Consider the following 26,411-nt stretch of genomic DNA (forward strand, 5'->3'; position numbering starts at 1 on the left):
CCATCCCGTAGGGTGGAACCTTTCAACTCCAGGGGTGGCAAGGTGGCTTGCCGAGGGAAAGACACATGCTCAGAGAGGCTTACAGTGGAAATACACATGTGGGGGTAACCCAGTGGGGGGACCATGCACATGGAGGCACCTAGCCAACTGCGAAAGCTGCCGGAGGCATAACCTTGGCGTTGACGTCAACAGTGCTGGAGGAACCGAGTGCTGGAGGAGTCTGGCCAAGAGGAGGCCAGACTCCGAGTGGAGTGGGCCTTCACACCAAGGGAGCACAGTCGACCTTGCTGCTGGTAAGCCGAAGCAATGGCGTCCACTATCCAGTAAGACAACCTTTGCTTGGAGAGAGCCTTTCCCTTCAGTTTCCCACCATGACAGACAAAGAGCTGGTCTGAGGTCCTGAAACACTGCGTCCTTTCTACGTAGGCACGAAGAGAGCGCACTGGACAGAGCAGTGCTGAGGCTGGGTCTGCCTCCTCCGAGGGCAGCGCTTGCAGGTTCACCACCTGGTCCCGAAAGGGAGTGGTAAGAACCTTGGGCACGTATCCAGGCCGGGGTCTCAGGATCACGTGAGAGTTAGCCAGCCCGAATTCCAGGCACGCTTCGTCAACGGAAAATGCCTGCAGGTCCCCTACCCTCTTGATGGAGGCCAATGCAATCAGGAGCGCTGTCTTCCTTGACAGGAACTTAAGCTCCACTGACTGCAAGGGCTCAAAGGGAGCACTCCGCAGGGCAGTTAAAACCACTGAGAGATCCCAAGAGGGAACGAGAGGAGGGCGAGGAGGATATAGTCTCCTCGCTTCTCTCAGGAACCTGATGATCCGGTTGTGCTTTCCAATGGACTTACCTTCAACTGCATCGTGATGTGCGGGGATAGCGGCAACATACACTTTCAGGGTGGAGGGAGACAGCCTTCGCTCCAACCCGTCTTGCAGGAAGGAAAGCACAACACTGATCGGGCATATCCTGGAGTCTTCTCGGTGAGGAAGAGGTTCCACTTCAACGCATATGCATGTCTAGTGGACGATGCTCTAGCGGAAGTGATGGTAGCCACCACCGCTGGTGGTAGGGTACTCAAACCTTCCTCGTCCCGTCCAGGAACCACACGTGGAGGTTCCAAAGATCGGGACGAGGGTGCCATAGGGTGCCCCTTAAAACTGCTCTGGAACTTACATTATCGTCTAGAAGGTCTATTTCGGCAAACTCCTTGAAATATCCATTGATATGCTTACCTGTACAATCACCTGGAATACTACGTAAACGAAGGAAGCGGTGAGGAGTCCTGATTCGACTGCGGCTGCGGAAAAATCGTGCTCCCCTCCCGAGCATTCTCCTGGCGAACGTCCAGTCATTAGACAACAAGCTGGACGTGTTAAGGTCCAGGTTAACTTTCCAGAGGGACACCAAGAACTGTAACATCCTGGTTTTCATTGAGACCTGGCTGGAACCATCAATCCCAGATGCGGCTATTGCTCCGGGCGGGCTATCTGTCCATCGGCAGGATCGAACGGCAGAGTTCGGTAAGAGCAGGGGGGGTGTTGTTTGCTTTATGGTAAACAACCTCTGGTGCTCGGATGTGTACTGTATTTCTAAAGGATACTCTCCTAATCTGGAGCATATTACGATCAAATGTCGTCCTTACTATTTACCCCGCAAGTTTTCATCAGTGATTTTGACAGCTGTGTACATTCCCCCGCAAGCTGATGCCAGGTCTGAGCTTGACGAACTTTTTTGTGCTATCGATGGGCTTGAATGTTCACATCCGGATGCTGCCTTTATTATTGCGGGCAACTTCAACGGTGTGAATCCGAAGAAAGTACTACCGAAGTTCAAAAGGCATGTTAACTTTCCGACACGAGGTGAAAATATACTGGACAATGTTTAGTCCCCTTTTCCGCATGGATACAAGGCCCTCCCCCGTCCTGCTTTCGGCAAATCAGATCACGTGTCGATACTGCTGCTGCTTCCTGCATACAGACAGAAGCTTCAACAACAACAGCCTGTGACGAGGTCCACTCAGCGCTGGACGGCCGAATCAGAAGCTGAACTACGTCATTGTTTCCTCACCACGGACTGGAATATGTTCCGGGAATCATCTAGGGGAAACATTGACGAATACACAGAGACTGTGACCCGTTTTATTGGCAAATGCATTGAGGATATTTTACCACGAACAACCTCAAGATCATTTCCCAATCAAAAACCATGGGTCAATAGGGAAATACGTACTATGCTAAGGGCACGGACTACAGCATTTAATTCAGGCAATATGGATAAGTACAAAGAATCACAACGCAATTTAAGGAAGGCCATTAAGAGTGAAAAAAAAACAATACAGAACAAAAATAGAATCTCTATATCAGGGCTCCAACACCAGAAACATGTGGAGTGGTCTGAGAGCCATTACGGACTGTAAAGGGAACACAGATAGGGTGGTGGAGGTATCAACCTCTCTCCCAGAGGAACTTAACACCTTTTTCTCACGGTTTGAACCAACATTGATGGCACGGTCACTGAATGGGAACAGGGTGGGTGCCCCCTCCAAGTAAACAGGGCAGATGTATGTAAACAACTTAAAAGGATTAATATTCGTAAAGCTGTTGGACGGGACAATATTCATGGCCATGCTCTTTAGTATGCGCTGACCAACTGGCTGGTGTATTTACTGATATATTCAATCTTTCGCTACTCCATTCAGTGGTCCCCATCTGTTTTAAAAAATCTGTCATTGTCCCTGTTCCTAAAAAGTCCAAGGTACTTTGCTTGAATGATTACCGCCCGGTAGCACTAACGTCGATCATCGTGAAGTGCTTCGAGCAGTTAATCAAAGCTTACATTATTGACTCTATGCCTGCGACTCTGGACCCGTACCAGTTTGTCTATAGACCGAATAGATCTACAGAGGATGCCATCTCTCTGTCACTTCACTCTGCTCTCTCTCACCTAGACAAAAAGAACACGTATGTGAGAATGCTGTTCATAGATTACTGCGCAGCATTCAATACCATTGTGCCTCTTAAGCTTGCGGTGAAGCTCAGGGAACTGGGTCTTGACACCGCCTTTGTGCGGATGGATCTTAGACTTTCTGACGGGCAGATCTCAGGTGGTGCGGATGGGCAACATAACCTCTACCTCACTTATCCTCAGCACTGGCTCCCCCCAGGAGTGCGTTCTGAGTCCCCTCCTGTACTCTCTTTTTACCCATGACTGTGTAGCTACACACTCCTCCAACACCATTGTTAAGTATGCAGATGATACCACTGTTATAGGCCTGATCTCTGATGATGACGAGTCGGCCTATAGAGACGAGATACGATCATTGTCTCTCTGGTGTCAGGAGAACAATCTACAGCTCAACATCAGTAAGACAAAGGAGATAATTGTGGACTTCAGGAGGAAGCGGCGAGGAGAATATGCTCCCATTTTCATCAATTAATCTGTAGTTGATAGAGTCAATAACATAAAGTTCCTTGGGGTTAACATTAGTGATGACCTGACCTGGTCCATCCACTCTAATATGGTGGTTAAGGACGCTCTTTTTCCTCCGACGGCTGAGGAGATTCGGTATGGACGCAAGAATACCGTCCAATTTTTACAGATGTACTATTGAGAGTATCCTGACCGGATGTGTCATCGTATGGCACGGCAGCTGTACCTCCCACGATCGTAAGGCATTACAGAGGGTTATTAAAACAGCAGAGCGCATAACGGGGTGTGACCTGCCATCCATGCAGGATCTTCACAACGAGAGGTGCAAGAGGAGAACAAAAAGGATAATTTCTGATCCTAGTCACCCGGGCCATCGATTGTTCAGCAAGCTGCCATCAGGCAGGAGGCTCAGAAGCATCCAGACCAAGACCAACAGGTTCAGGGACAGCTTCTTCCCCCTAGCCGTTAGACTATATAACTCGTAATGCACTTTCTTCATTCTGCACCAAACATAGACTGTATTTTATACTGTCTTTTTATTTCACAACTGCTAATTAGCTAACTGGACTTTAGCATATTATTTGTATATTATTTGTATGTATCTATGGCTATTGTATTTATCTTACTGTTAGTATATTTATTTATCTATGTGGATGTGATAGGATGTTTTTATCGGCAATGTTGGGGGGTGGGATCTAAGCATTTCATTACATAACCTGTTATTGTAATGACAAATAAATTACCTTAAACCTTGAATCTTGATATGCCTTCCCCTCAAAAGCAAACCGAAGAAACGGTCTGTGTCGTGGAATAATGGAGAGATGAAAGTAGGTGTCCTTCAGGTCGATCTCTGCAAACCAATCCTGTGGCTGAACACATTCGAAAATGCGTTTGGCCGTGAGCATTTTGAACGGAAGCCTGTGAAGGGATCGGTTCAAAACGCGCAGGTCCAGTATTGGCTGTAACCCACCGGAATTCTTCGGTACAATGAAGTAGGGGCTGTAGAACCCAGACTTCATTTCGGCTGGAGGGACAACCTCGATCGCACCTTTTGGCAACAAGGTTGCGACTTCCTCATGCACGACAGGGGCATTGCCACCGACCAAAGTGTAGCGGACTCCCCGGAAGCGGGGAGGAGATCGCGCGAACTGAATCGCATAGCCGAGTCTGATGGTCCTGGCGACCCAGAGGGACAGGTTGGGAAGCTGAAGCCAGGCTCCCAAGAACTGTACCAGCGGGGTCATAGGGACCACAGACGTACCCTCGGTGAGGCAGCGAGGCGGTATGACTGGCCCGGACTGGGGAGGCATAGCGTCCCGATGTGGGGGTGCAGTCATAGACCGCGTCCTGACAGAGGAGACCAGGGAATGACGTGCTTTCGCTGGGTTCTCGTCTGACAGGGGTCTGGCGATAGAGGGGGACACGAGTGGCGAGGCTCGTGAGCAGCGCGCACTGTCATCCGAGAACTCTGGGTCAGAGGGGAACGAGAGTGGTGAGGCTCGTAAGCGGCACACACCGTCGTCTGCGCACTCTGAGGGCTCAGAGATGAGCAACAAAAGATTCTCCCCCGGCCCTCCACCGGGGGAAGGAGTGGCCCTGCTACCACCTCCTTGACAGAACTGTAGCCCATCTCTGAGCTGTCTGCATCAAGAGCGCTGCTTGGCCTGGTGTTTAGCGGGCGGCGGGGTTTTTTGCGGACTGGGACGCCTTCCTGCGAACAAAAAAAATACAAAAAACCCATTTATTAAACCGGTTCCGATTTATGACGGGTTAACCGGTGCATCCGTAGTAGCTACTATAGCAGACCGAGTGTTTGGGGTGTGGTTACTGTAGCAGTCTGAGAGACTGAGGCATTGTTACTGTATCAGAATGAGAGTTTTGGGGCGTGGCTAATGTACCAGACTGCGAATTTGGGGCATGGCTGCTGTATCAGACTGAGAGTTTGAGGTGTGGCTACTGGATCAGACTGAGAGTTTGGGCGTGGCTACTGTATCAGACAGAGAAAATGGCTTGGCTACTGTATCAGACTGAGAGCTTGAGGTGTGGCTATTAATTCAGACTGAGCGATTGGGGCGTGGCTACTGTATCAGACTGAGAGATTGAATCGTGGCTACTGTAGCAGACTGAGAGTTTGGGGCGTGCTTACTATAGCAGACTGAGATATTGGGGCGTGACTACTGTATCAGACTGAGAGTTTGGGGCGTGGCTACTGTAGCACACTTAGATATTGGGGCGTGGCTACTGTATCAGACTGAGAGATTGGGGCGTGGCTACTGTATCAGACTGAGAGATTGGGACGTGGCTGCTGTATCAGAGTGAGAGATTGGGGCATGGCTACTGTAGCAGACTGAGAGAGTGAGGCATGGCTACTGTATCAGAATGAGAGTTTGGGGCTTGGCTACTGTACCAGACTGAGAGTTTGGGGCATGGCTGCTGTATCAGACTGAGAGTTTGAGGTGTGGCTACTGGATCAGACTGAGAGTTTGGGCATGGCTACTGTATCAGACTGAGAGATAAGGGCTTGGCTACTGTATCAGACTGAGAGCTTGAGGTGTAGCTCCTAAATCAGACAGAGATTGGGGCATGGCTACTGTATCAGACTGAGAGATTGGGGCGTGGCTACTGTATCAGATTGAGAGATTAGGGCAGGGCTACTGTAGCAGACTGAGAGATTGGGGCATGGCTACTATAGCAGACTAATAGATTGGGCTTGGCTTCTGTATATTGTATACATACTCAGAAAGATAATACAAATATAATTTCACTCACCAAGCCGGTCACTTGAACCAAATATCATCTAACGGCAGATTAAGTAAAACCGTAAATCTTCATTATGAGTCCTAATCATAAATGCAGTGCATATTCACAATAACAGTTTAAATAAATAAAAGAATGATTTAAACTATGTTTTACTTCTGATATAAACATTTAGATTAAATATGCTATTCTCATTAATGGAGTTAAACACTTAAACTACATGAAATCATTACTGAGAAGTTACAACATTTTTTATATTCAATAAATAGAAATATTTGTTGTGGATGCAATGCTTTTGAAAACTTTTCCTCTGGCATGCTGTGTTTTAATGTTTTAATTACAGAGATAATCGCTTATCATGATAATAGCAGATTTTCTGAGTAAATAGTTTCGTGCAAACATATCTGTTTCCATTAAAAATATAAATCAATTAAAAATACTATTTGGCCAGTGGAAAAGATTGAGAAAAACTTTCTTTGAAATGTATTTTACACTATTTGATTTATTTATTCAAAAACAAGGCAAGGATAGGCTACAAAATGATTTTTATTAATGTAATGTGACGGCACATCCGTATTTCATATTTTCTTAATATCTTGTACCGTTAAACATGTTATCACGTGGATGAATAATCATATGCAAATTATATGCAGATGAGGATATGCATAGTAAAACTAGGCGTTGTAAGCTCCATATATGGTTATTTCAGGATGAGATGCATGTGCGCACAATTTTTCGCTGACTGGGATTTATAAAGTGAATTCTGCGCAGGTTCTGGCGTACGCACGCTTTTAAAAGTCTGAATATTTTGTTGTGTACGCCATTTTTGGCTTTCGGGCGCACATACACTTTTAGTAAGGATCTTGCGCACAGTTTTATAAATAAGACCTCAGATCCGTTGGATGAGTTCATTATAAGCCAGACCCTCGCATTCACTCTATAGACAGAATTTTATTTTTTTAAGATTTATTTTGTGGTGTTTTTGTATGGGGTTAGGATTGTTGCATTATTCCAAATAAATAGATTGAGATTCACAAATAAATGTTAAGAGATTCACAAAAATTGATCAAATTCACAAATATATAGATTAAGATCCACAAATAAATGTAAAGAGTTTCACAAAAAATTATAAAACTCACAAATAAATCAAATGAGATTTGCAAATAAAAAAAAATATTTACAAATGTGTTTTATATCACAAACACAACTCTGCCTGGCATTTATTTGTGAATGTGAACCGGTTTCTGTGCATTTGTAAATCCTCTCACGCATCTGTGGATTTTGAAACACTTCTAGCGTCGACGTGCAGACAAATCCACAAATAAGTAGATTCCACCCACCATTTACCTAAGCCAATCAGATAATGGCCACATTGAGCTGACCAATCGTAGCACGTTCTCGCTATAAATAGTCACGTTAGGCTTTACAATCAGAGTGGTCTTGCCCTGAAATAACTTTGCTCATTCATCTGCATTGGCTCAAAAAGGAAGTGTAAGGCTAAGGCCCATAATATTGTTTCAGTTAAATATGTTTAAATATGTGGATTTCGTTAGAGTTAGACCATTAGACTGTGTATCAAGCCAAGAAACATTTTTATGAGTCTTTGAAAATGCCAGAGAAACAGCGCTTACGTTATGGGAACAACGCGTTATGGAAGCGTCACATTATTCATGATAAAACAGAAAAGCATAAATAAGTTGCTGACTAATGAATAACTGGATTCAACCTCGTGATAAATACGCAAATTTGTGTAATATAGGTGAAATTACTGTCACAACAGCTTTTCCCACTTCTTCAGTCAAGTTTTAAATATGCAGCAGGTCCGTGGATATAATGATTAAATATATATCATGCATTTAAAAGTGAAATGCCCAGCAGACAAGCGATTTGAATTTATTTATCCGTTAAAACACTTGATCACACATCATATTTCATATGAATCAGACTTGATAATACTTTATTGTAAACTTTACTTACAGCATCCAAAATAAATACGAAGATGTATTTTTTCAGCATTGCATTATCCACTCAAACCCCCCGTAGCCTACACGCTATTACATCTTCAGTGATGGTCATTTGGGTTGATATTTGGTATTCTACATAATATTTATGTCCTATAGCTAGCTATTTGTCACCACGATTGTGCTTTAAAAGACAAAATCATCCGTTTTGTCATTTCTTACATTGTGTCTACTCGTGCAAGGCTGTCTACACCCGACAAAGCAAATGTGCAAATGATGTGTCCTGGTGTAGTTGCGTCTAAGTAGCCGCTACAGAAGAAGAACGGGCATCTGTTTACTATCAATGAATCATCGTGTCGCGCTATGCCGCATCCAGTGTAGACACTATCACGAATTATGAAGTTTCACGTAGCCAGCATCAATAAGATTATAGACACGTCATATATCTGCAGGTAAGAAAACAGACGTCATGGCATGGGCTAAATGTGTTAACATTGCAAACATGTTAGTTTTACATTATTTGAAACTGCTACGGCAGCAGGGAAGATAATGGGCTATATTTGCTTTTGACACGCCGCTTGAGTCCGGTGTAGAGAGGGTGTTATATGATGCTCAGGATCTCTGATGATTATTATTTGTGTAATCCTGAGTTTATCCTGATGGAAATATAAAGAAGCCTTAAACTCCAACAATCTTTTGGAAACTGGGTGTTTTAACCACACAAACAGCTCAATTTGAATGAACCGCCCATTACAGCTCCTTTCAGGGGTGCAAATCTGCTAAATGAATCAGATCCAGTTCTCGCCTCGATTGTAAAGCCTAACGTGATTGGTTATAGCGAGAACGTATTATGATTGGTCAACTCAATGTGGCCATTATCTGATTGGCTTAGGTAAACGGTGGGTGGAGTCCACTTATTTGTGGATTCAAAATCCACAGATGCGTGAGAGGATTTACAAATGCACAAGAAGTGATTCACAAATGCGTGCAGTGATTTACAAATGCCCAGAAAACGGTTCACAAATAAAAATATAGGCAGAGCGTGTGTGATATTTTGTGATATAAAACACTTTTTTTTTTTTACAAATCTCATTTTATGTATTTGTGAGTTTTTTTTTTTTGTTAAACTCTTTACATATATTTGTGGATCTTAATCTATTTATTTGTGAATTTGATATTTTTTAACTCCCTCTACATTTGTTTGTGAATCTCAATCTATTTATTTTGAATAATGCAACAATCCTTACCCCATATGTTTGCCTTTTATTAGGATTGGACAGTAGCTAGACAGGAAGTGAGGTGGGAGAGGGAGAGAGCGAGAGAGAGCGCGAGAGAGAGCGCGAGAGAGGGGGGGGGGGGGGGACACAGCTAAAAGTTTTCCTAATATGTTGGAGTTTTTATGGAAAGTAGCCTAATTTAACTATTGAGACATTCCTTCACCAAACCTCACAAGAGCTGTGTTTGTGATTTTTGGGGGAGGGGCATTTGCAAAATAAGCTTTATTTTTGTAATTGCACTAGGTGCCATTAGTGGCACAGAAAGTATACTTCACCTTTATGTCTTACTTATTTCATAGTAACATAAAACGGACATTTGGGGCACATCAGCCAATGGACCCTTTTCACAAGCTTATGATATGCTCAAAACGAATGTATATTTCATTACCTTGGCATTAAATTACAGTAAGCTAGTTACCGCTACTGTTGAGAGTTTCTTTTACACTCATCTCTGTAGATATAACTTTTTTTAAATATTAAAATGAATTTTTATTTTATATTTTATATTAATGATTTTTAATTCCACACATTTTATTGTCCATTCCATTCGACACATTCCTTTATAGTTCTAGAGGAAAATTACCGGGCATGTTTTTCTGCTGCTGTGCACCATTGGTTTCTGTGGAAATATGCTGTGATTGGTTAAACTGTACTTTACACGGCGCCTGAATCACTCCTGTAAGACTCTGACCTTATTGCTTTGTTTCTGAACGAAAGAAAGCCAGATCATTAACTTGTTGAAGTCTGGAGTGTTGCATCAGTTCTGCTTATTTATGCTGAAGGGAACCTTTCAGCGTCTTCTGTATAGAAGCGTCTGCATCTTCAATAGTAGTCCTTGATAAAGTCGATATATTTCAGTTCTACTGCAGTCTTTTTAAATAACAGATGTTCAAGAGCCAGTTAAATAGGAAGACCTTTGCGCTCTTCTTCTTCTTTTTGGGTTTGTGTAACCTTGGAAATATTGTAGTTTAGCAGCATTTCTTTTAGTTTTTGTCCATGTTGGCCCCAAAGATGTCAGATCTAATGTGTCTTGTTGTTTTTCTCCTCCGTGTGGTGTTACTGAGGTCGTTTGCTTGTGTGTTTGTTTCTTCTTCACACAGCTGCGGTAGATCATGTGAGGCTGATCTGAGGCTATGTAAAATTTCATTGAGCTTTCAGAGTTATTTTTTCTTTCTCCTTCCATGCAGGCGACTAAAGTGTCTGCTGATGGGGAGCAGACGGCAGCTGATGCTGAGAGGAGCCACAAAGGAGCAGAGGACCTGGAGCTTTACGTTAGGAACACACTCCTGGCTGCCGAAGGTAACGACAAATGAGAAACTGCTGATAAGACACATTTGATTGGTCCAGCTGACACTCCAGAAACTGAAATCAAGGGTTTAATGCTGCTGGTTGAGGTTTTGATGGGATCAGGATGATGGTAGCTGCTGCGCGCTAGAGTGTGTGTGTGTGTGTGTGTGTGTGTGTGTGTGTGTGTGTGTGTGTGTGTGTGTGTGTGTGTGTGTGTGTGTGTGTGTGTGTGTGTGTGTGTGTGTGTGTGTGTGTGTGTGTGTGTGTGTGTGTGTGTGTGTGAGAGAGAGAGAGAGAGAGAGAATTTTTTTTTTAACACACCTTTATTATCTACACAACATTAAAAAAAAAATTAAACTCTACATTTACAAGAAATCACATAGAATTAGGCCTACTCAAATTCTTCAACAAAATGCAATGTGTAATTTTCAATCCAGCAAAACAATCTTTGTACACTCCACACTTCTTCAAAGTTTTCCAATTTTTTCATATGAGAATAAAAAATAAAATCATGTTTTATTCTTGCTTTTAAGTCAAGTCAAGTCACCTTCATTTATATAGCGCTTTTAACAATATAGATTGTTTCAAAGCAGCTTTATAGTGATAATAAGAAATTACAGTAACAGAGATTGTTTTGGCTTTACAGCAGTTATTGTCCAGCTAAAGTCAGTTTTGATTGATTCTCTTAAGTTGCAAAGATCTTTACTTATTAACTTAGAGGCCGCTAACACGACACCGTTCTAACAGAAAACACTCAACACGCTCCGGCCCGCTCATTTGCACAAAACAGTGCCTGGTGGCTCGAGAACGCAAACCCTGAAATAGATTCCAAGGTGCAAGCTTTGAATTTAAAAAAAAAAAAAGGTTATCTCTGTGCAAACCTCAAAAACACAAACCAGAGAAAACGCAGATGGTGTGCACATGCGCTTCTCGTGTTTAGTCTATAGGTATGCGCATTTGAATATATATGTGCACAGGCGTTTAGTCCTTCTTTACAAACCAACCCTCAACAAACTACTTGTCTGGCCTTAAAAATTTATTATAAAGAATTATTTATCGCTTCCGCGTAGCCACGTGAACTGGAATTATCCCGACGACGTTTTATTTACAGAGGTAAAAGGAAAGGAAAGAGACCTTCATAGGGGATAGACTAGTTTACACTATAGGACTGCGTTGTCGTCGGGTTCAGGCGCAGGTCCTTCATCAGATACAGCCTATAATGCGTTAAGAGCTTGCTCAAGTACTGGGCAGCTAAACCATTTAGTGCTTTGTAAGTAATCAGCAATATTTTAAAATGTATAGTCAAGTCAAGTCACCTTTATTTATATAGCGCTTTTTACAAAACAGATTGTTTCATAGCAGCTTTACAGAGATAATAGGAAAATAATGTTGTAATAATAATGTTCAATATAAAATTAAATGTCCCCAACTAAGCAAGCCAAAAGCCAATGGCGACAAAGGCGAAGAAAGGCGAAAAAGGCAAAAGTGGCAAGAAACCAAAACTCCATCAGGTGACAGAATGGAGAAAAAACCTTGGGAGAACCCCATATTATAACTCATAAATCCTGATTGAAAATCCTTGCAGATACCATTTCTTTCTAAAAAGGAACATAATTGTGAGGAAACTGCCTTTTCTAGTATCTTTGACAGAAAAGGTAGATTTGAGATCGGCCTGTAATTGACTAATTCTGTAACATCAAGTTTTTTTTTACAAGAGGTTTAATCATAGCCAGCTTAAAAGTTTTTGATACGTATCCTAATGTCAAAGATGAATTAATTTTCCCTATCTGTCAGTCACTACTACGTAGGTCATGACTGACCAATAGGAATCTCGCTAGAAAGGTCAATTTACTTCGAGTGAAACTAAACAACCCAATACACATTGGCGTGCAATCATTTGCATCAGCTGCGCGGCCTCACAGCGCGGGTATGTAACGAGCAGCCAGTGGGATTGCACTTCAGCTTTTTGCTTCCACTTTGGTGCAGGCGTGACAGCACAGCAGCACAAGCGGTCTTCTCTTCTCTTTTTTGTTTTTTGTTTTAAAAACTGAGCAAAAACAAAAAAGGCTGTTTTCACAGCTGGTAAGGTGCGCGATGAGAGCGCTTAACAGCCGTTTTCATGGCTGGTAAGACCAGCGAGAGAGAACAGCGCACAGACAGGTCCACATTCCAGTCTGTGTTCGCGGTGACCATTCGCCTGCGTGAGTCAGCTCCAAGGAGAGCAGTCTCTAAAAGAGCTTACACAGATAGTTTCCGTCTTTTTCAAGATGACGTTCTATCTGTGTGTTTCTGGATTTGGTCGTTACCTGGGGTCACGGGAAGGTCACGATCGCTGCCTCGCTTGTCTGTGCCTTGAACACGCTGAGGCAGCGTTCGTTTATGTGTCCTGTACCCATTGTGGAAAGATGACCATCTCGGAACTGTGGTCGAGACTCTCGTTCCTGCAGAGGGGCGGAGTCCCTGTGCATCTGCCTTCGGTGCAGTAACACAGGAGACTTCGGGGAACTAACCCCCTAGTAACCCTCATCCCTCTCACGCTCCGCAGCCAGTTGAGTCACCAACCGAAAGTGCTGGTCCATCCTCGAGATGTGTACCAGTTGTTTCCTTTGGTGCTCCCCGCGACGACCAGATATCGATCGCTGCATCGGAGGGTGGGTCAGACATCTCCGCGGACGACGGCTCGGAGCCGCTGACTCCTTCGGGTGTGCCAGTGTGCCCGAGTCGGACCCAGAGATGATGCCCTTGCTTTCCCGGGCCGCCAACAGTATCGGGCTTGAGTGGAACCCTCCACCGTGTCCCGAGCCCTTGAGGCTGGATGATTGGTATCTCGGGGTGCCGCACGCGGGTTCTCAGCAACCCACCCCAGTGCCTTCCTTCCCAGATGTGCACGAGGAGCTCATGGGGACGTGGACGGTACCTTTTACTGCCAGAAACCATCTCGGTGGTTCCTCTTCCCTCACCACCCTTGATGGCGGGGAAGCAAGGGAACCTATTCGACGAGGCTTACAAGGCCTGTGGAGAAGCTGCCTCTGCCATGCACGCCATGGGGTTTCTGCAGGTCCATCAGGCCAAGACACTGAAGGACCTGCACGAGGGTGGTCACGATCCACAAGTTCTCCATGAACTTCGTGCCGCAACGGACCTCGCGCTTCTTTCGATAAAGGTAACCGTGTGGTCAGTGGGTTGTGCAATGTCCACCTTTGTGGTCCAGGAACGCCATCTCTGGCTGTGTCGGGCTGACATGAGGGAGACCGACAAGCTCCGGTTCCTTAACACCCCCGTGTCCCAGACTGGCCTCTTCGGCGACTCGGTCGAGAACTTTGCCCAGCAGTTCTCGGCTGTACAAAAGCAGCAGTGGCTATCAAACACATTCTGTTTTTTTACTCTGGAGCAATAAGGGTGCACAGTAGGGTGCAGCAAGCCAACAGAGCCAGACCTCTCTGTGCTTCTAGCCGTTTAGGGCGAGAACACGGGAGGAGACCTGCTCTACACGTAGGCCAGTGGGCGCACAGGTATTGCAGGGGGGGCGCGGGATAAAAAAATAAAAAAAACGAACAAAAAAAATGCCAAATGATGTAGCAGTGGGGCACAGGAGATAAAAAAAACGGGCAAGTTAACTCTCGCATGGAAGATGGATCGCTTTATAAAAGGCAGGAGGAAAGCAGTAGATGAGGTCTCACAGACATCACAGGCAGGTGTTGGTCATTCTAAAGCTAAATGCTGAAAAATATGATGAGACATATCTTGCTCTCGGCTTCACTGTTAATGTGGTTGGTGAGGAGGAGAGGCCAGTGTGTGTACTATGTCTTAAAACGCTGGCAGCAGACACATTGAGACGGTACATCTGAATTATTTTCACAAGCCAATTGAGTTTTTTAAAAGAAACTTGATCAATGTCGTAGGCAGCAAAGTCATTTTGCAAAAGCCACTTCAGCAACAGCGAAAGCACAACTGGCTTCGTACAAAATTGCGTATCGCATTGCACAATGCAAGAAACCACACACGATTGCAGAAGAATTGATTATTCCTGCTGCCATAGATATAGTGTCAGTTATGCTTGATGAGGCAAGTGTCATGAAATTAAAGACTATCCCAGTGTCTAATGTAACAATATCAAGACGAATTTCTGATATTGCAAATGACATGGAAGAACAGCTCATTGACAAAATAAAAAGGAAACGCTATGGCTCCAAGTTGACGAGGCCACTGACAGTTCCAAGGGCAGTTTGTTAATAGCGTATGTGCGCTTCGTTGATGAAAACTCGCTGACTGAAGATATACTGTTTTGCAAGTACATCCCAAACAGAGCAACAGCTGATGAACTTTTCAAGATTATAGATTCATACTTGACAGATGCAGGGATTAAATGGGTGGACTGCTTGGGAATTTGCACGGACGGCGCACAGAGCATGGCTAGGAAACGAGCAGGATTGTAGGCACACATCAAGAGAGTCGCACCTAAAGCAAAGTGGACTCACTGCTTTATACATCGAGAAGCACTCGCATCACGGCAGTTCAGTCCTGCGTTAAATTATGTTTTGTCTGACGTTGTTACCGCGGTCAATTACATCAAAACAAGACCGCTAAAATCCCGACTGTTTTCCGCGCTCTGTCAGGAGATGGGCACCGATCACAGTGCTGTGCTGTTTTACAGTGAAGCGAGATGGCTCTCCCCCAGCAAAGTGCTATCCAGAGTGTTTGAGCTCACGGAGCAAATTCAAATTTTTCTGCAGGAAGAAGGATTGAATGAGCTTTCCAGCAAGTTCAGCAATGAACAATTTCTAATGAAATTGGCATATCTCAGTGACATGTTTGCCAAGCTGAATCAATTAAACCTTCAGCTGCAGGGCAAAGACAAACACCTACTGTACCACATCTGGCAGACCAAGTCAACTCATTCGTCCGAAAATTGGAGATGTGGCGCAGGAAACTTGAGCAAGGCAATACAAGTTAATTTGAAAATCGTACTTATTTTTCCGAAATTAACAAGCTCACAGAAATCACACCGATCCTGTGTTTTTTGGAACACATTTCTGCTCTGAGTAGGGCTAGAAAAAAATCGATTTGATTTAAAAATCGAGTTGGTAAGTCAAATCGATTCATATTTTTAAAAAATCGATTTTTTAGATTTTTTTTCTGTTTACATGTTCAATTCAACTACGAGTTACCTCAGGATTTTTTGTTGTTTTATTAGCTCAATCAAAATACAGTATAAATAATTTGGATGTTTAACAATCTTTGTTGCACACTGCACAGTGACTTTTCAGTTAGAGAAAGGGATTGCCTTTGCAATTTTGTTTATGTTGATGCACTTTTATTAAATACAATAAATATATATTTTAAATATATATTTACAGTTTGCAGTTATTTTGTTTTAAATGGAAGGGGGCGAATCGAATCGAATCGTAAATCGAGTTTTTTATAAAAAAATCGCAGATTTTTTTTAGGGAAAAGAATCGCCCAGCTCTAGCTCTGAGAGGTCATTTTCAGAAGTACTTCCCTGACAATATCAGATACACTCTGTGTACATTCAGAGTACATTCAGATACACTCTGTCTAAGCCTCCTCCTATCGTCCTTCCAGGCAAGAAGGCTTGCACGGGGCGCTGGATGAGGTGCAGCGGCTGTTGCACTTTGGTATGGATTCCTGTTGGTCAGTCATGACCTATGTAGTAGTGACTGACCGATAAGGAACGTCTCTGTTACATATGGTGACCCTCGTTCCCTGAGGGAGAGAACGGAGACCCCGTTGCCACATCTGCTGCCACCCGCCGGGGTTGCCAGCTTATCAGGCTTGGCTCCTCAGCAAAAAACTGAAGTGCAATCGCAGCAGCTGCTCGTTATATACCCGCGCTGCGAGGCCGCGCAGCTAATGCAAATGATTGCATGCTAATGTGTATTGGCCTGTTTAGTTACAGTCGAAGTAGATTGGCCTCTCTAGTGGGATTCCTATTGGTCAGTCATGACCTACGTCTCCATTCCCTCCTTCATGGAACGAGGGTTACCATATGTAACCGAGACGATATTAAGAAGAGGATCTATGACCTCTGGAAGCATCTCTTTCAATAGCTTAGTCGGTATAGGGTCTACCATACAAAACTCTAGTTTTGTTTCCTTCCAGTTGCGCTCCATTTTTCTGGTTGCTCTCTTAAGAGCCCGAGTGTGTTCGTTTAACCATGGTGTTGGACTATTTTCTTTAATCTTCTTTAAGCGCAAAGGTGCAATTGTGTCTAAAGTGCTGGAAAAGAGAGAGTCAAATATTTCTGCCATATTATTGAGTTCTTCTAAGCTATCTGGGGTGCTGAGGAGATGAAACTGATCAGGAATATTATTAATAAAGCAATCTTTAGTCGCAGAAGTTACAGGTCTAACATATTTGTAACACGGGGTCGGCTTTGCAGCCTTGGCTTGATGGAGTATACACAAGACTAGATAATAATCTGAGATGCTGAGATGAGAAGAATCTGCTGAAGAATTTCAACAGCATCAACATTGATTCCATGTGATAATATTAGATCTAGAGTATGGTTACGACAATGAGTAGGTCCTGACACGTGTTGTCTAACTCCAATAGAGTTCAGAATGTCTTTAAATGCCAATCTCAATTCATCTTTTTCATTATCTACATGTATATTAAAATCACCAACTATTAGTACTTTGGACTCATTTACAGGGGTGATAGAATGATTTTATAGGGTATTTCACACTGTTCCTTTAGGTCTTCAAATAGGGTATGTAACATTGGTTGGGCTGAAAATGCCCCGGTGGCTCTTTTATACGCCCTTATGCAACCCTGAGAAATAGCCCCAGAATGAAACGAGCGGTTCTCCCTTTTATGGTATGCTCATGAATATTTAGGTGAGCTGCACGAGACTAATCAATGATATGCCAAACTGCAAATAGTAGGCTACACAGAGATTACACTTGATGGACTATGAATAGTTCGCTAATTTGTTGTGAATGACTCACGGAATTGCTAAATGGACCCAGTCATCATAGTAAACATGCTTGGAAACACTTACTAATACCAGTCATAATGCTACACATGGAACACACAAACACCTCTTGTAAATCTAAACATAATACCGCGATGCCAGACTGGGAGAATCTGTTTGGCAGCAAGCGTATTTTGTGCGTTGTGATGTACTCTGAAATAAAAACGTGTGAATAAATCCAGTGTATCTAAACTAATATCGAATAAATATTAAAAATTTTAAACCAAACCGTCACGCTAACTGTATCTTCTAGATAACTATAGCAAGTAGATAACGAATAGCATTTTTAATAACTGTTAGCGACAAATTCATAACGTTAGATTAATTACAGCTTGCGGTAGTTATGTCAACATGGTCGGAACAGCCCCTCTTTTCAGAAGTAGCCGTGTAGAAAAGCCTTCTTGAAACTGTCCAAGGTTTTTGAAACAGTCTGGGGTGAAATGGTCCGAGCATATTGATAATTTCATGTTGAAGCTTACAGGGATCTTGTTGTATAAAAACACCATGCCCGTTGAATGTTTGGTTCCTTGGAAAGACAATGAAAAAAGTGCCAACATTCCCTGTACAGCCGGGAACACTGCAGTAACTACTCATAACGTGACTCATTTTGAAGATCCTTTAAAAACGTCCAAACTTTCTTATTTGTAATTCAAGAAGCAGTAAACTTAGCGCGCCGGCTGCAGCAAACTGAGTCTGACTGCACACTGACTGCTTAGCAAACTGAGTCTGACTGCACAACCACCATTGACATAACTGGGCCCAGAAACTGTGCAGTGTGTATGCAAATTTAGGGGCGTAGCAAATGTACAGACCAGATCCAAATAAGGAAATCCCCCAAGTGTTACATCACATCTTAGCTGATTTGAGATCCGACAATTTTACAGCTGCAGTTTAAAGTTTTGAGATTTTCATATTAAGGAGGTGACATCGGATTTTGAGATTCTGTGTATGGCCATTTTACCCTCCGAGGTGCTGTTATTCAACTATGCCAAGGGAAACTTCGTTTTGCATTCTATCACCCCTTTATAGTAATGTAATCCTGTGGTTTTAACCAGGTTTCTGTCAAACACAGCACATCTAGGTTATAATCTATATTCATATCATTAACACTAACAGTGCTTTTGAAGTAAGGGATTGAATATTCAGCAACCCAAGCTTTATCATTTGTTCATCTGTATTATATCTGTTTTTTATTTGTTGAGCATCAATTAAATTTTTACCCTTAACCTTAACCTCAGAGCCCCAGTGCTTTTATGAGCCCCTTAACCCTGTGGGGTCTAAGGTGTTTTTGGGGTCCTTGAGATGTTTTGACATGCCCTGACATTTGTGCTTTTTTCAGTTGCTTATAAACATATTAATGGCAAAGTTGTTACACTCTATTTTAGCACAAATAGGGCTACCATAATATGTGAGCAACATGTATGTACATGTTTGTATTTTTGAGAGAATATTGTTTATGCATGGTTATCGAAAAAACTAAAACATAAAGTTTCTGAAATAAGGCCACAAAACAAATAATAAAAAATATGTGTCCACAAGACTTTTGACTAATGCATGTTGTTGCCTAGAGTTTTTGCTTCAAAATAATTTGAAGATCATACTGCCTTATCATTCACATAAAACAATACATTGATTTATTGATTTAAATTTTGTAAGACACTTTTTGTTTGGAAAGGCAATATGCGTGGGGGCATGATTCACACCTGAGAAGACAATGACCGCATAATGAGCCGCATAATGAGCTGCATAATGAGCTGCATAATGAGCCTTTCACACAGGTGTGTCGCTGGGTACCACAAGAAAGAATGTGAGGACAAAAGATATATATATATATATATATATATTCTACAGAATTGTTTCAAAGTTAGAGTTGGAAACATCTTGAAAAAATGTCTTTTTCCACAAATTTTGTATGCATGCAAATTGTATAATATCCAAGGTAAACATTTCTAGTAATTGTGCAGTTAATTCTCATACTGTATTTTCAGAAAGTTTTTGAATATGTATCCTCTCCCCAAATTTGTCACTAATAAAACACAATAAAAAAAGGTTACAATTACAACAACAATTACAATTTTAACAATATTTCAGGTGTAAACTTTCATTGTAAAAAGTATACATTTTATCATACATATTTCAAAAGTAAGGATTCATTAGTTTGAATATTGGAACAAACACTATGAATATTAGTTTTATTAGTTAACAAACACTATTAATATTAGAAAATTAAACACTATTTGAATATTGGAATAAACAATTAAATAAACAATTCTATTTCACCACAAAAATGACTTATCTTGCACATTATCTTGCACATTTGGATTCAGCAATGAGATAAAATCAAACATAGCAACATTTCCTTGTAAAATTCGCTATTGAAGATTTCCCACATTTTTAGTCAATGGTGGTTTGTAACAAGAGCCCCAAAAGGGTGGTGTATCCATACGTTTTAATTTCTCTTTATTTATCACCTTCACGCAAACTTTATATAAACTCTTTCCCCCCATTGTATCAAACATTATGTCTCTTAAATTTTCTGAGGTCATTAAAACATTTTCATTTTCTATTACACTTTTAGATTTTTATTAGTTTAAATTTGCATCAACCACAAAGTTGTATCTCCACATAAATCGAGTCAAGCACCATAAATCAATGGCTCTTCCAAAAACCAATACAGAGACTTATTGTCACAGTCATCATCTGCACCAGTCTGTCTTCGTCTGCACTACACTTCCCAGAATGCTCCTTGTCTCCACACCCGAACTCACTCCCTCAAATACCCACCTGTTCCTCGTCTTCATCATCCGTGTCACCTGTGATCACCTTGTTATGTTTGATTTGTGCTTGCATTTAGTTTGCTTCAGTTCAGTCGGTCCTCGTCTGTCCTTGTTTATGTTACTGTGATTTATATGCGTGTTAATCTTCTGCCCGTCAACCCGTCTTCCTATTTGTAAGTAATTATTAGTAAATGTTTGTATTGGAGCCTTTTTGACTCAGTCTCTTCTTCAACCTGCACCACAACCGTGACACTTATATGACAATTATCTTTTGACCTGTACCATACACCATGCTTTTCTTAATCCTTCATAAAAGGAATTTAAATTAAAACTCCTACAATTGGTCCAAAAGATATTTCTTCTAAAACCCCACACAAACTGTAGCCTAAAGGCTACTTTCCTGCTTATAAGGTCAACAACCCCTTGATCACCTTCTTCCTTTGGAAGGTACAGAACATTCCGTGGTAACCAATGTAATCTATCCCAAAAGAAATGGATCATCTTGACTTGTATCCTTCTACACTTTCAAGAATATTTTCTCCGTTTCTTTGCATTATTATTTCATCACCCAAAAATTTTCTAAGATATTTCATACCTCTTTGTGACCAAACCGTTTTACCTGGTAATATTTCATTCCATTTTCAAACACTATATGGTGAAATGTTGGCCCAGTTTACATTAGCAGATGAGATTTTTGCATAAATGTTAACATCAACCAGCTTGTCAATAACATCCTGTCCACTGGTTAAAACTAAAACATCATCTGCGTATGCTGATAGTTTTATAAGTGGAAAGGTACTCTCATATGTAAAACCATCTAAATGAGTCCTAATTTTATTTAGCATGGGTTCTATTGCTATTGAGTAAATCAAACCTGACAAGGCACATCCTTGTCTAATCAACCTTTGTATTTTAAAAGGGCTACTCAAACCACCATTGATTTTCAGTACACTTTCAATATTCTCATGAAGGACTTTAATCAAGGCAGTGAAAGCAGGTGCAAAAGCAAAAGTTTCGAACATGTACCATTTAAAACGTCTCAGGTTACGACTGTAACCCTAGTTCCCTGAGAAGGGAACGAGACGCTGCGTCGATGACGCTTTGGGAATGACCCTGAGTGTTTGCGTCTGAAGCGCGTATGTCAACTTAGTCTATTGGCGATAGTGAGTGTCACGGCGGATGACATCACGACCAGGAAAGGATAAAAGCACAATCGGTCTGACCGGCATTAGCATTGTATTAGCCAAAGCAAGTCGATCACAGGGATGCAGGAAGTATGGCAGGGCGATGCAGCGTCTCGTTCCCTTCTCAGGGAACTAGGGTTACAGTCGTAGCCTGAGAAGTTCCCTTTCGAGGGACGATGGGAACGGGAATTCCCGTTGGGAATTCATGGGAATGACACTTTGGGAACGATAATACCCAAACTACATACTTACAATTGCCTGTTATGAGAAACTGTTGGCAACTAAGTCTGAGACCCTGGGGCAGCGTCCAGGTCCAGGCTATAAAACCTCACAAATGTGAGCGGGGTAGACCAGCCACTGCATCACACACCTCTTATAGGGAAACCCTTGAAATTAAGGCCTGAAGGTTTCTGACTCTTTTAAGGGACGAAATAGCTAGAAGGAAGATGGTCTTGAAGGTCATAAACTTTTCTAAAACTGAGGGGGTGATGGATTGTCCTGAACGGAAGCTCCAAGGGAGAGCCGTCGAGGAGATAAATAAGGTCCGCAAATCAAATTCGGCTCGGCCAGCGGGGTGCTACTAGCGGTATGTTTATTCCGTCCTGGCAGATTCTCTCCAGGACTCCTAAGAGCAGAGCAACAGGGGAAAATGGGTACAGACGTAGCCTCAGGATGTGTGAGAGAAAACCACCCTTTGTGCTGAAATGCAAACAGATCCACTTCTGGTTGGCCGTAAATTTCCCATACATACTCCACCACTTTGGGGTGGAGTCTCCAATCCCCTGGCCTCAGCCCCTGCCTCGACAGGATGTCTACTCCTATATTCTGGCACCCTGGGATATACACTGCCCTCAGGGAGAGTATCAGGATCTGGTGCACTAGTTTGCGTAGTGGATGTAACTGCAGACACCCTTGATGATTTATGTAAGAGACCACCGATGTGTTGTCTGTACAGACAAGCACATGTTGGCCTCTCAGGTTTTGGAGGAAATGTCTCGACTTATTGAAGACCGCCAACAACTCCAGGCAATTTATGTGCAATGAAAGATGATGACTCCTCCAAAAACCCTGAGCAGAGCGGCCTTCCATTACCGCTCCCCAGCCAGTGAGGGAAGCATCTGTCGAGAGCACAACTCGATGGCAAAGAGCTCCTAACACTGGACCCTGGGACAGGAACCAAGGTTTCCTCCATATAACCAAGGCGCGGAGACACCGCCGCGTGATCTTGATCATACAAAGTGGGTTTCCCCTGCGAACCCTCTGGTCCTGAGCCACCACTGGAAAGGTCTCATATAGAGCAGGCCAAAGGGTATCACATTGGACGCCGCTGCCATGAGGCCTAACAGTCTCTCGAACTGTTTCACAGGGCGTGACAGGCCTAGCTTTAACTTCATGGCTGTGAGAATAGCAGCTACACGAGTGGGTGATAGAATAGCTCGCATCGTGACTGAATCCCAGATCACACCAAGGAAAGTGGTTCTCTGTAGTGGACAAAGGACACTCTTCTTGGCATTGAGTCTCAACCCCAATTTTTAGCATGTGTGCGAGGACGACATCTCGATGCCAAACCGCCAACTGCTCTGATTCCGCTAGAATCAGCCAATCATCGATATAGTTCATAGGGCTGGGAGATAAATCGATTTTATCGATTAACTCGAATGTGTAGTTTACGGCGATTTTTTTTTTAAATGAAAATCGGTTTTCTCTTTAACCCTCTGAGGTCGCGCAATAGTCCGCGTGATAGATCGCCCGCGCGATAGTCCCGCTTTTTTTCTTATCAGTCCAAAAGAAACTCCAAATACTCTGTTGTTTTTAATCTTACATATTAAGTGTTATACATCATTAGATCCTGGATACTCACAATAAAAACAAAGTGTTGTGCTTTTCGCTAAATAAAGAAAAACAAACATGATGCGCGTTCTGCCTTCTCTCTGTCAGTTAAGTCCATTCTAAAACGCGTCCAAAAATTAACTGTAATTCCGTGAATACTTGTCATACAGGCACGAGTGTTTTTCCATAATGAAGCTTGAACTCTCTTCTTTTAAATGAATTAATTTATATAAAAAAACAAATATTCTCAGTTTATGTAATCTGTATGAAAAGAGAGAGATGTCAGTCTTTTTCTTTCCAGCTCATTATACCTGATTACGCGTTAATGTGCCACGCCCACGGAGAGCGCGCGGTATTCAAACGCAAATGATCTAAGGCAAGCCATTCAAACATGCCAACGCCCACCAGCTGGATTATAAAACACATCGTGTTTAGTGAGTATCTTACTACAGCTTACTAATTAGTTTCATTTCGAGGAGCAACGGATCCAGTTGATGTAGTAAGTCATTTATTCTTAAATGCTTTTTTCTAATCGCGATATTGAATAGTGTCTGACTGTAAACCGCAAAAAGACTGTTTAAATATGAATTGTGTGTCTGTGTGTAGGCTAAATGATGAATGAACGGGACAGGCGCGTGTGCTTTGTTTACTACAGTTATACAGCGCGTGTCTGTGCCGTTCATTCACTCTCGCACCTGCATTAGTAAACGTTATGTTTACATGAACACATCCAAACTATATTGCTATAGCCTACTAAGATGAGTAAAAATAGACTGAAATATGTTGAAATAAAATGTCTGAATAAGCAACAAACTGCAAATTCACATGTATATGCTAATATATCATACACAATATGTTACAGACTAAATATGAATGTTTAGACAAGATTTTGTGATTAGTTTTGGATAGATTATAAAGTTTTGACTGTAAAAAAAGACTACTATCACATTAAATAGGTTTGCTTTTGTTCACCAATTTCAAAAATAAAGTAGGTATATTGAATTATCAACTAAGATGTTATTATAGTGTTTGTTCCAATATTCAAACTAATGAATCCTTACCTTTTTCAATACGTATGATAAAATGTATACTTTTTACGAAGAAATACACTTGAAATATTGTTAAAATTGTAATTGTTGTAATTGTAACCTATTTGTAATTGGTTACAATTTCTAATTGTAAAATATGTATATATAGATCATTTCTTTTGTCCTTGCATTCTTTGGGATCCTGTGACAAGCCTGTGTGAAAGGCTAATTAATATGCAGCTCATTATGTATGTTGCACATTATCCAGCCTTTGTCTTCTCAGGTGTGAACACGCCTCCACGCATATTGCCTTTCCAAACAAAAGCTGTCTTATAAAATTTAAATCAATGTATTGTTTTGTGTAAATGATAAGGCAGGATGATTTTCGGATCATTTTGAAGAAAAAAAAATCTAGGCAACAACACTCATTAGTCAAAAGTCTTGTGGACACATATTTAGTATGTGTTTTGTGGCCTTATTTCAGACACTTTAAGTTTTAGTTTTTTCAATAACCACGCATAACCATTATTCTCTAAAAAGTACAAACATGTACATACATGTTGCTCACATATTACGGTAGCCCCGTTTGTGCTATATAGAGTGAATTTACACCTTTGCCATTAACATGTTTATAAATAATTGAAAAAAGCACAAATGTCAGAGCATGTCAGAACACCTCAAGGACCCCAAAAACCCCTTAGACCGCGGCAGCAGAAGCCCACCCGCCGAAAACATTTACAAGCTGAATCTGCAGGGCTGCCAACTCTCACGAGTTCACTGTGAGAGACGCAATTTTGTCACTTTTTAGACGCTCTCACGCCACACATCAATTTTCTCACGCAGAGAAAAATCGCGAGGCAAAGAGGACACTGACACCGACAGACAAGACAGAGCAGGTTACTGTTGATATGAAACAGATTCTCAGCTCTCAGATTCTGTCAATTTTATTACGAAATTCAAACAATAAACAGCGTTTTGGCGCTTGTAAATGTGACGTGAAAGAACGCTGACAGATCTCAGTACAAGCGGCACGTGAACAGATCATCTGTTATTCTTTACTACTAACTTACCGTGATGTATTAAAATCGATCGATCAGTGTTTTTCAACCGTGGAAAGATGTCCATAAAACAGCTGGAGAACAACAAATGCCACGTAACGTTATATTTACCTCAGGAATGCCTTTTAATGACCCATAGCACGCATGTGGACTTAAAATAATTGCTATAGAGAGGAGTATTTTGCTAAATATGATAACTATATTTCACATTTATTATATTTTTACCTATATCATTAAAATAGTATAACGTTGTTATTATAAAAAAATGCATTATATTTAATTTGAGTTAGTTTTAACCTTTAATAATACCAGCCGACAGGGCTCTCTGTATGTTTACAGCATTAGGTGACTTTTTTTTTTAGAACATTTAACAACACATTAACGTATCTACTGTACCTAATATTTATCCAAAGGAATTGATATTGAATTCAAGATCAGAATCAATTAACAAGAATTGAATTGAAATTGTGAAATTTGTGTTAAGGAATAATAAAAACAGTAGCATACCAGTCATTGTACCATGTAAACATTGTTTACATGGTTAATAAACTTAATAAAATTATGTTAAGTTACCAAATAATTTGACAATCACAATACACTTATTGTGATGCAAGTTTTTTTGTTTTTTTACACATCCCCCCAATCCCAATCCACCCATTTTATTTTATGATACATTTTCACTGTTTTCAAAGACAGGGCCTGCCCTCTTGTCTTTTTGGCATGTTGTTTCTGATTGCACTTTAATGCAGATCAAATCCCAGAAGGGAATATTAAAACAAAATAAAGTTAAAACTTGTTACTTAAATCGTAAATCGGATTTTTTGTGAAA

At 41.7% G+C, this 26,411-nt stretch overlaps 1 protein-coding gene across 14 annotated transcripts in view; it reads left to right on the plus strand.

The window, feature by feature from the left end:
* The window catches only part of lama2 (laminin, alpha 2), a 419,939-nt gene that overhangs the window by 330,613 nt on the left and 62,915 nt on the right, over positions 1-26,411 (plus strand). For all 14 annotated transcript variants that reach the window (XM_077221106.1, XM_077221108.1, XM_077221107.1 and 11 more), the window contains one exon: positions 10,612-10,723. In XM_077221106.1, the coding sequence (XP_077077221.1) occupies positions 10,612-10,723 (112 nt within the window). The remainder of the gene's footprint in view (positions 1-10,611; positions 10,724-26,411) is intronic.

This window comes from Siphateles boraxobius, unplaced genomic scaffold, assembly GCF_051911475.1.
Source record: "Siphateles boraxobius isolate OS27281-9 unplaced genomic scaffold, OSU_SipBor_1 8, whole genome shotgun sequence".
In the NCBI taxonomy this organism is placed as follows: domain Eukaryota; kingdom Metazoa; phylum Chordata; class Actinopteri; order Cypriniformes; family Leuciscidae; genus Siphateles; species Siphateles boraxobius.